We start from the raw sequence: 12,081 nt of genomic DNA, 5'->3' as shown, positions 1-12,081 counted from the left end.
CAGAAGCATTCCAGGCTGATTTTGGGGATTTATAAACAGAGTCAAGAAAGATGTCAAGTTCCCACTGTCAAAGTCGTGGAAATGAGCAAAAACAGTACAAGAACATTTCTGGGGCCTTGTCCAAGAGTTAAATGTTTTTGATTCATTTTTGGAAGTCTGAGAAAATGGCAAGGGCATGTAGGAAAAACATGGTTCAAAATGTACTGATGAATCACATGAAGAAAAGAAATAAAATAAAATAAAATAAAATAAAATAAAATAAAATAAAATAAAATAAAATAAAATAAAATAAAATAAAATAAAATAAAATAAAATAAAATAAAATAAAATAAAATAAAATAAAATAAAATAAAATAAATAAAATAAAATAAAATAAAATAAAATAAAATAATAAAATAAAATAATGATGAATCTTCCAAAGAAACATGTGGGTTATATTTAAATAAAATAAAATAAAATAAAATAATTTACTGATGAATCTTCTGAAGAAATGTGTGGGTTATATTTTATGCTAAAATAAAATAAAATAAAACAAATAATTAAAAAAAATAAAATTTGACCTGTAATACCTACTTTTTAAATAATCTTTTAAAACAATTACAACATTTTAACGCATATTATTGTTAATGCAGTAATACATTATTTTATTTTATTATTAATACATTTTTCAGATGAATGCTAATGCAGTAAAATTTGGCATATAATACCCACTGTTAAAAAACCTTTAAAAAAATGAATGCCAATATAACAATTAAAAATAAAAATAAAAATAAAATAAAATAAAATAAATTGTACTGATGAACCTTCCAAAGAAACGTGTGGGTTATATTTCATGCTAATATAGAAATAAAAAATAAAATTCAATTAAAATTAATTTACTGATGAATCTTCCTAAGAAACATGTGGGTTATTATTGCATGCCAAAATAAAATAAAATGAAATAAAACACCAAAATGTACTGATGAATCTTACAAAGAAATGTGTGGGTGATATTTCACGCCAAAATAAAAAATAAAAATAAAATAACATAAAATGCAAAGGAATAAAAGAATAAATAATTAAAAAAATTATTTAAACATAAATTAAAATAAAAAAATAATATTATTTTATAATATTAAAAATAATAAATAAAAAGTAATATTAAATGAATGAATGAATAAAGTGTGAATGAATAAAGGAACTGATAAAATATAAAATATAAAGAATAAACTAAATAAAAGTAAATAAATAAATAAAATGAATTAAATTTCCCCCAAAATTCTGATTACTGTAATTACAATGATGTATTTTTAAATTAACACATTTATTATAACAAATACCATTACGATTTGTCCATACAATTCAAATGATATTTTTTTCACGTCATAATAATGATTGAATAATGATAATAATGATTTCTTTCAGACAGAACCGACAGTAAATGTGCTGAATTGTCATGAAAATGATGTCAAAAAATAAACTTTGGCCTTTTAATAGGGCAATGTCCTAAAAATGGGCACTTATCAATTCTGTATATGTGTATTTGCCAAATAAAAATCTTAAATCTCGTGAATCTGAGGTTCTTCATCCAAAATATAACTACGTTTTGTTCTTTTGGTTTTGGGATGACATACGATCCAGACGATCTCTTAGGTGAGATTCATCCATCTACAGTACACCTACAAGCTTTTCCAAAATCCAGAAATTGATCAAAAGCGCAGACCCCTTGGACGCGGCCCCAGAAATAGCTGCTTCTGCTTTCTTTCCACAACTTGATGAATTTCTTGACAGTTTTCATGAAATTCACCTAGATGGGGTCAAACGTATAATTGCGGGACCATTGCTCGGATCCTGACGTTGAGTAAGAGCTATTATTACCCTGCTGCTCTCACAGGGCGTTACTCTACTCAATGTCTGCGAGCAGGAAGGGGCTCCTGCACCAATGCAGGGGATGGTTGTTTTAATACAACCAGCTGTGAGCACACCATGAGCTCACTACAGCCTACAGAACCCAGGCGTCACCCAGACACAAGGTGCTGCAGTACTTTCCAATGCGGGTGCCAAGTGGAGTAACACTAGTGCTCTGTATTTCCCAGAAACCTCCCATTATGTAACACCCCCTTTTTGTACTCCATCTCCCATAAGGCCACACCCACTCAGCAAGCAGTGGCCACACCCAAAAGTTGAGCAAGCGGTCATTCGTGCTGAACCCTTATGGATGCATGGTGGCCATCTTGTCAAGTCTTGTCAAACGCATGCAGTTTAGATCACTGAGTTGAGTAACAAAAATAGAGCTGACAAAACGTCAGAAACAAAACTCTTAGATTTAATGAAAAACAAGTCTTTTCTGAGCAATTTTAAAACTAAGTGTGATCGCTCAACAGCATGGGAGGGCCAAAAGTGATTCATAGTGAATTGATGTTTTTGTATCTAAGATGTGATAATATTTCATAATAGTCTATTTTAGGCTTGTCTGCGTGTTGATAGAGTGAAATAAAGTTCAGCACAACAGGCACTGACCTCCAGCACCACGGGTCAGGAGAGCAAAAAGACAGTGGTTTGGTTATAAACAAGAGTATCTATTATGGGTTTAATGTGTCTGCAGACACTTGTTGATTATACATATTTGTAATCAAGTGTTGTTAAATGTGTAACAATACACAATAAATAAACAATAACATTTTATAACAATAAATTAAATTAAAACTAAATTTTAAATAAGACAAAATATCAAACAATAAAATAAAAAAAGAAATAATAATAAAAATAATAATATTAAATAAAAAACACAATAAAAACAAATATAAATAAAAAATAATACAAAAATACAATTAATAACATACAATAAAATAAATAATAAAAAAATATTTAAATTAATAATAAAATAAAATTAATGAAATTAAATAATAAAACACAATAAAAAATTATTGTATAAAAATGTCTTATTTATTTAAATTTTAAGTAATAAGACATAAAAAATTTTACGATAAAATAAAAGATTAAATAATAAAAAATAAATCAAATTAAATAAAAAATTATAATACAAAATAATAAAATACAATTAATAAAACACAATAAATTAAATAATAATAATAAATATTTAAATTTATAATAAAAAATTAAAACAATAATAAAATAAACGTAAATAAAAATAAAAATAAGGAATAACTGTATAAAAAGACATGTATCTTATTTTAAATAATTTAAATAAATAAGACAAAATATCAAACAATAAAATAAAAGATTAAATAATTAATAATAAATAATAAAATAAAAAATAATTATAATAATAAAATAATAAATATATGATATATAATAATAAAATAATACAAATATTAAATAATAAAAAAATAAAATAAAAAAAATAAAATAAAAAAAATTAAATACAATACAATAAAAAATAATAATTGTATAAAAATGTTAATTTTAAATAAATAACACAAAAAAATATCAAACAATACAAATACAATTTATAAAATACAATAAAATAGCACTCTGAACCAAAAACACTTCCAAAAACAAACAAATAAAGTCTATAATAATAATAATTCCACAGAGACTAACCTATGTGGCCAGGTACATGTTTTCCTCGAAAGCTCATGCAGACGGTGACGTTGAAGCAGTTGAGATGCTGAGGGCCCTCATGACACTGCGGTACTGTGATGTTTATCGAGACGGGCAGAAAGATGGAGACGTCCACAGAGATCACCGGCCTGGACCTGTCACAAACAACAGCAAAAAAGTCAAAGCTACATCCGAATGGATGATTATCAGAGAACACCAATTAGTAATTGATGTAAATAAAAGCTTTTGCTGGATCAGAAGTGCAGAATTTACCTTAACAGAACCACACTGTCAGCCATGAACGCCCCTATCGTCACATCTGATATGGGAAAAACAAACAATAAAGTTTTAGAATTAAAGGTCTGGAATAATTACACGGTTATATAAAGCCTGTTTTGTTATTTAAACCCTGTAATGCTACATTATTAGAAAAGGTGTGCAAAAAGTGTACCTTTAACACTATTATACACCTTCAGAGTAAACTTTTTGGGGTGGCAAGGTCCAAAGATGTACATTTGACAGTACTGACCCAATGAAGGTACAATCCAGCGTTGTTATTGTTAACGAAAACTAAAACTATTAAAATCAGTAATTGAAATAAAGCTGATATAAAATTAATATTAAATGAAAAATGTAATCTGAAAAAAATCTAAAAAAAAATGTTGCCTTGCAACTAATTAAAAAAAAATTAAATACTAAAACTACTAAAATTAAAATGATTAAATTACTAAAAATATTGTATTAAATATATTATATTAATAAATAATGCTATACAATACTAATTTAAATTAGTAATTAATTAAAATAAAATATATTTTAATTAATAAAAATGGCAAAAAAAATAAAATAAACAATGAATACATTCAAAATATTAATTAACACTATCATAGTATAAAATTAAAAATGAATACAAATAATGTATATATTTTTTTTCATAGCATAGTGCATTACATAAGGTTGTGTACAAATCATTATGACCACTAATGTGACCCTGGACCACAAAACCAGTCATAAGGGTCAGTTTGTTGAAATTGAGATTAATACATCATCTAAAAGCTGAATAAATGAGCTTTTAATTGATGTTAGGTTTGTTAGGACAATATTTGGCCGTGATAAAACTATCTGAAAATCTGAGGGTGCAAAAAAAAATCTGAATACTGAGAAAATCACCATTAAAGCTGTGCAAATAAAATTCTTAGGCATGCATATTACTAACCGAAAATACAATTTTGATATATTTATGGTAGGAAATTCACAAAATATCTTCATGGAACATGATCTCTATTTAATATCCTACTGATTTTTGGCATAAAAGAAAAATGGATAATTTTGACCCATTCAATGTATTTTTGGCTATTGCTACTTAACACTGGTTTTGTGGTCCAGGGTCACTAATTAGAAAACTCACATGTAAGTATACAGATATATTAAATAGACCAAGCATTTCTTTTTTTTAATAAAAGATGAAGCTCTCTCTGGTCTTTGTTTAATTGGCGTGCACTTTGGAATGCTGTAAACAAAATGCTTGCCGACCACAGCAGACAGAACGTGTCAAAGAACGGTTAAGAAAATTAAGCAAACACTGGATCTACATTCCCTGGATTATCACAAAATGGAACGTTCTCCATCATATAATTAATCCCGTTTTACGCAAGAGTCTTCCACGAATGCTATATAAAAAAAGAAAAGACGACAAGGATCATCTGGGCGTTTTTACAGCAGCTTTACATCATAAGCCCAGTCGCTTTGGACAAATCACATGTTCTGATGAATCACTTGTGTCATAAGTTACACATTAAATTTTAATACTTCGGGGTTTCCAGGATGGAAATAAACTCACTGAAGGTCGGTAAAAAACGTTACATGTTTCCCATCTTTACGCGGAGATCGCACTCAAGCCAATGTGAGTGGTCTGGCACCGGTCGTGGTTTCTCACTGAATGTGGTTGGTTTTGATCTAGTTAATTCGGAACATTCTCTATGTTCATTAGAGCAGAACTAGCCAAGTGTCTAAAGCAAAGCCAAACCTGGATATCCGTTTCCATCCATGTCCACATTGCCGGAAATTGACTGGCCGAACATTTGGAGGGTGGGGTTGATGCTTCGCCCAGACAATCTCTGCATACAAACCAGGTGAGAGAGAAAATCACGTCAATAAATCAGAAACACTAGTATTAACCTCTACACACACCAAATCTTTAATCAATCATCCACAATGTTCTAGACATTTATTAAATATTTTAGCTAATTTGATTATGATTTCAGCTTGCAATATTAGTGTATCACTCTCAGCTCCATTTAAGGTATTTTTCCTACTTCTCAGCACAGAAAATGCATAAAAGCAAGTGGATTCCATCTGGACCTACTGGTTAGCTATCAATCAAACTGAGTGAGCTATAAGGTTTCGCAGTAAAACAAGAGATGCACCGCCAACTAAACCAATCTTTCAGATTTATTTTAATACAGTCACCAATCAAGCTCAATAAAACCATAAATAAATGAAATAAAAAATCTAAATGAATAGTCTACAGTATAAAGTACTGTTGAAAGCAGACAACATTCAAATAAAACAAATAAATATTAAATAAAATAAATAAATAATTCAACTTGTGGACTTTGTATTTGTGTCTTTGAATCAAGTGTTGTTGAATGTGTAGAATTAAATACAATTAAATTCTAAAATGAAATAAATAATAAAATAAAAACAATATAAATTAAAAAGATATATATTAAAAAAATTAAAAATAAATTACATTAAATTAATAAGGTAAAATAATTCTAAAACAAAAATACTACAATATAATATTATATAATAAAATAAAATAAATATTTAAAAAATACAAAAAAAAACCACAAAAGGATTGGGATTCATATTCATATCTCTGAATCGAGTGTTGTTGAAAGTGTAGAAAATAAAATAAAATATAAAAAAAAACAAAAATATTAAAACGAAATAAATAAATTAAAATGAAATATTAAATTACAAAAATTAATTTAAATAAAAATTACATTAATTTAATGAAATAAAAACACTACGAATAAAAATATATAACATTAAATTAAATGAAAAATAAAATAAACTTAAAGTAAGATCAAATAAAATAATTCTAAAACAAAATAAATAATAAAATGTAATATTAAATAATACAACAAATATTAAAATACAATAAAAATACAACCGTTTTGTTTACTATAAAAAAACAAGCAAACAAAAAGATTGGGATTTGTATTCATGTCTCTGAATCAAGTGTTGTTGAATGAGTAGCAAATAAAATTAAATATAAATAAATAAATGAGATGAAATGATAAATAATAAATTAAAATAAAATATTAAACAATAAAATGTATTTAAATAAAAGGTACATTAATTTAATCAAATAAATAAAATAAAAATAATAAAATAAAATAATAAAATAAAAATAATAAAATATTAATATTAAAATATTTTAAATTGTTTTGTTTACAATAAAAAAACAAAAAGATTGGGGTTTGTATTACATCTCTGAATAACGTGATGTTTATATATATATATATATATATATATATATATATATATATATAAAATAAAAAAATATATACAAAAAATAATAAAATAAAATGATAAATAATAAAATAACTGAATTAAAAGTACATTGATTGAAATAATAAAAACAAAATTATAAATAAAATATTAGATAAATCTATAACAAAAGAAATAATAAAATAATATATTTAATTAAATAAAACTAATTAAATATAGTAAAATTAAATAAAAATAAATTACATTACATTAATAAAATAAAATAAAATACATCAAATAAATAAATAAATAAATAAAATGGTTGATTACCATTGAGTACTTGTTAATTATTCCTGTAGCATCACCATGATAGATGTAGACAGCTCCTCCATAGTCATCCTCTTTAGGGGCACCAATCGCCACATCTACAGCACAAAACACAAGCAAAGAAGTCAATGAGAAAAATGGAAACAAGGGAGAAATACTGAATAAAGCGGGGTACACACTGTACAATATTGACCACAATTTAATTTGTCACCTGAAATCAATTTTAGGAATTTTAAAACTATTATTTTCTTGTTGGGCAAACTCATAAGTCTTGGAGTCTTTATGGGCTGCTATCTGAACTTTGTATGTAATTGAAGATATAAGAACATGGCATTACTCAATCAATGGGCTAACAATGACAAAAGTCTTAGCTGAGACATTATTGTACAGACTGACATAATACAGTCAACATACAGTCTGCCTTGGCTTTTACTCAAGATCTTATTGTGCTTGTAGGGTCTGACAAGCAACAATCATAAAAGCTAGAACAAAACAGCATAGTGTGGAGCTGAATTAGGTCAGACTGCCGGAGACCCACGACTGGAATAGAAACGCTAGAGGTGGATTTGTGTGTGTCAGGACCCCAATAAATGCCTGTTTGCCTTAAGCCCATCTCTGTTTGAGAGATGCTCTGCTAAGTCACTTAATGGACACTTACGTGTTTTTGAGAGCCTGTAAAGGTCTGTGAAACTTCAGGGGGGTTGAAACTGAGTCAGAAAAAAATCCCTTGTGCATGAAAACAGCAGTACACATTTCACTAGCACATATTTTCAATGTGCTGAGTTTCGGAAACTTTTACATTTATGTAACAGCACAAAAAATAAATCTGAAGCACTGGCCATTCAGTACAGTATTGGGGACAGTTTACTGGCTTATTTACATGCAAAACCTTTACATTTATGCATTTATGCTTTTTATACAATAGTGCTCAAGATTAGGGGTTGATAAGATGTTTAAATGTTATTGAAATAAGTATATTCTTTTTACCAAGGCTGCATTTATTTGATCCAAAATACAGTAAAAACAGTAATATTTTGAAATACACTGAAAAAAATTACGCATTGAATTTACTAAATTTAAGGTAAGTGGTTGCAATCAATTTATTTGAGCTACAATTAAACAAATTTAGTCTACTAATTTTCAACATTTTTTTTATTCTAATGTAGCTAAAATAAATTGATTGCAACCACTTACCTTAAAAAATGTAGTAAATTCAGAGTAATTTTTTTCAGTGTATTATTACAATTTCAAATAATTGTTTTCTACTTTAATATATTTTAGAATTTAATTTATTCCTTTGAGGCAATGCTGAATTTTCAGCATCATTACTCCAGTCTTCAGTGTCACAGGATCCTTCAGAAATTTGCTGATTTTATACAAAAGAAACATTTCTTATGAAAAATAAAATAAAATAATAAAGCTTGCAACGTAGATACTATATTTCCATAATTAATACAAACAGAATGCTGATGATGATTTATTCTAAACCAAGTGTTGTTGATGAGTAGGTATTAAAATTAAATAAAATTATATAATAAAATTAAATAAATTAAAATTAAAATACTATTTTTCCAAAAATAATGCAAACAGAATGCTGATGATTTTTTATTCACTGTCTCTGAACCTAGTGTTGTTAATTGATTAGGAAATATATTAAATATAATATTTAATATAATATTAAAATAAAATAAAATAAAATAAAATAAGGCTTGCAACATAGATACTATATTTCTATAATTAATATTAATTATATACAATTATTTATTCTAAACCAAGTGTTGCTGGTGAGTAGGTTTTAAATTAAATTAAATTAAATTAAATTAAATTAAATTAAAAAACATTATGATATACAAATTTTATGCACAAGAAACATTTTTTATTATTAACAATGTTGAATAAAATAAAATAAAATAATAAAGCTTGCAACAGATACTATTTTTCCCCAAATAACACAAACAGAAGGCTGATGATTTTTTAAGCCTCTTTTAAGTCTCTAAGCCAAGTGTTGTTAAATGATCAGGTAATAATAAAATAAATTAAAATAAAATATTAAAATATTATTTTAAATTATTTTTAAAAATATTATTAAAACTCTAATACACTGATTCTGCTGCTCAAGAAACATTTCTTATTGTTATCAATGTGTAAACAGTTTATTTATTTACTGATTTATTTTATTTTTTTGATGTAATTTGAAATGGAAATCTTTTGTAACATTATAAATGTCTTTACTAATATTATCAATTTAATGCATGCTTTCTGACTACAATATTCATTTCTTTCAAAAAAAAAAATAAAAAATCTTACTGACCTAAATAAAAAGACCCAAATAAAGGCAGGTCAAATGCAAACCGGTTAACCTCTTGTAATCTCTTCATGGTTACAGCCTCCTAAAGGAACATTTACTACCACACTGACCTCTGAACAGTTCATCACAGATGCTTCTCAATACATATAGGCAGCGGCATCATTTTTTTTTTTGCAAGGATTCTTGATTGCTTGAATTAGTTTCTTGTTCTAAATGCTGCCAACCCCCTCGCTGAGCTACACCGGAAAGATTCACTTCCTGTTTAATCTGACACATCTGTCTCCACTTATCAGATATTCCTCAGGCCATTTTAATTAGCTCTAATTTCTTACAGTCTCATTTCCACATTAATGGATTCGCTTGTGAATTACGTGATGGTCAGCGTGCGTCCCTGAACACTTTCAGTAACAGTTACTGTATGGGAACAGAAGACAGACTGTACTAAAATTACAAAAAGAGAGGCGACATGCAGAAAGTAGAGCTACAATCAAGTAATGCATCAGGTGAAGAGCGAAACTAGATTCCAAGAAAAACTCTGGCTGGACAGCGGGGTGCCAGGAAAACCGAGAGTGAGAACACTAGTCGCAGAGGAGATATCTGAGGTTTGAATCTGCTTCACATCTAAATATCTTTTCCAGTTACTTGACAAACAATATCTGTCTCCAATCCAGCAGAAATATGATTCTTGCAACATGTGCTGCTGTGATCATTTGAATTCAATCAATATTCCAGATTTGATGTGTACAGTAGGACACTTACATTGCACAGTTTAACTCCTGTTCAAAAGTTTGGAGTCGATTTTTTAAATGTTTTTGAAAGTAGTCTCTTATTTTATTTAAGGATTCATTTATTTGAACATAAAAACAGCAAAAATTGTAACATTGTGAAATATTATTTTAATTTCAAATAGCTGTTTTCTATGGAAGCACGCTTCTGCTACTGAATAAAAAAGGTAATCGTGACTTTTTATCTGACAATTCTGACTTTTTTTCCTTGCAATTTCGAGTTTACATCTCACAATTCCAACTTTTTTTCTCAGAATTGCATCAAACTCACAGTGCTGAGGTTTTTTTCTCAGAACTATGAGATATAAACGCACAATTGTGAGTTATAAAGTCAGAATTGCTAGATATAAAGTCAGAATTGTGGGATATAAACTCACAATTGCGAGAAATAAAGTCAGAATTTTGAAATATAAATTTGCAATTCTGACTTTTTTCCTCACAACTGTGACTTTGTATCTCGCAATTCTGACTTTTTTCTCAGAACTGAAGAATTTTATGCTATAAACTCACAATTGCAAGTTATAAAGTTTAGTTCTAAGGAGAAAAAATACTGATATGTTCACAGAATTGCAAGTTTATATCACAATTCTGACTTAACTCACAATTGCAAGTTTTTTATCATCCAACACTGACTTTATAACTAGCAATTGCGAGTTTATATCGCACAATTCTGACTTTATAACTCGCAATTGTGACTTTTTATCTCACAATTCTGACTTTTTTCTTGCAATTGCGAGTTTATATCGCACAATTCTGACTTTATAACTCGCAATTGTGACTTTTTATCTCACAATATTGACTTTTTTCTTACAATTCCGAGTTTAAATCTCACAATTCCAACTTTTTTTCTCAGAATTGCATCAAACTCTTAATTCTGACTTTTTTTCTCAGAACTGTGAGATATAAACACACAATTGCAATTTATAAAGTCAGAATTGCTTGATATAATGTCAGAATTGTGAGATATAAACTCACAATTGCGAGAAAAAAAGTCAGAATTTTGAAATATAAATTTGCAATCTGACTTTTTTCCTCACAACTGTGACTTTGTATCTCGCAATTCTGACTTTTTTCTCAGAATTGAAGAATTTTATGCTATAAACTCACAATTGCAAGTTATAAAGTTTAGTTCTAAGGAGAAAAAATACTGATATGTTCACAGAATTGCAAGTTTATATCACAATTCTGACTTAACTCACAATTGCAAGTTTTTTATCATCCAACACTGACTTTATAACTAGCAATTGCGAGTTTATATCGCACAATTCTGACTTTATAACTCGCAATTGTGACTTTTTATCTCACAATATTGACTTTTTTCTTACAATTCCGAGTTTAAATCTCACAATTCCAACTTTTTTTCTCAGAATTGCATCAAACTCTTAATTCTGACTTTTTTTCTCAGAACTGTGAGATATAAACACAATTGCAATTTATAAAGTCAGAATTGCTTGATATAATGTCAGAATTGTGAGATATAAACTCACAATTGCGAGAAAAAAAGTCAGAATTGTGAGATATAAATTTGCAATTTGGACTTTTTTCAGCACAACAGTGACTTTGTATATCACAATTCAGACTTTTTTCTCATGATTGCAAGTTTGTATCTCGCAATTCTGA

At 27.6% G+C, this 12,081-nt stretch overlaps 2 protein-coding genes across 2 annotated transcripts in view; both read right to left on the bottom strand.

Moving 5' to 3' along the window:
• The window catches only part of LOC141325158 (integrin alpha-9-like), an 82,343-nt gene extending 76,696 nt beyond the window's left edge, over positions 1-5,647 (bottom strand). The window contains exons 1-3 of the mRNA XM_073833656.1: positions 5,570-5,647; positions 3,817-3,862; positions 3,544-3,698 (exon numbers count right to left, since the gene is read on the bottom strand). Of these exons, the coding sequence (XP_073689757.1) occupies positions 3,544-3,698; positions 3,817-3,862; positions 5,570-5,624 (256 nt within the window). The 5' untranslated portion in view covers positions 5,625-5,647. The remainder of the gene's footprint in view (positions 1-3,543; positions 3,699-3,816; positions 3,863-5,569) is intronic.
• Positions 5,648-5,918: 271 nt separating this feature from the next.
• The window catches only part of LOC141325832 (integrin alpha-9-like), a 48,459-nt gene continuing 42,296 nt past the window's right edge, over positions 5,919-12,081 (bottom strand). The window contains exons 11-12 of the mRNA XM_073834563.1: positions 7,372-7,466; positions 5,919-5,936 (exon numbers count right to left, since the gene is read on the bottom strand). Coding sequence (XP_073690664.1) covers positions 5,919-5,936; positions 7,372-7,466 — 113 coding nt within the window. The remainder of the gene's footprint in view (positions 5,937-7,371; positions 7,467-12,081) is intronic.

Source organism: Garra rufa, chromosome 2, assembly GCF_049309525.1.
Source record: "Garra rufa chromosome 2, GarRuf1.0, whole genome shotgun sequence".
Lineage (NCBI taxonomy): Eukaryota > Metazoa > Chordata > Actinopteri > Cypriniformes > Cyprinidae > Garra > Garra rufa.
This window is presented reverse-complemented; position numbering and strand designations above follow the sequence as displayed.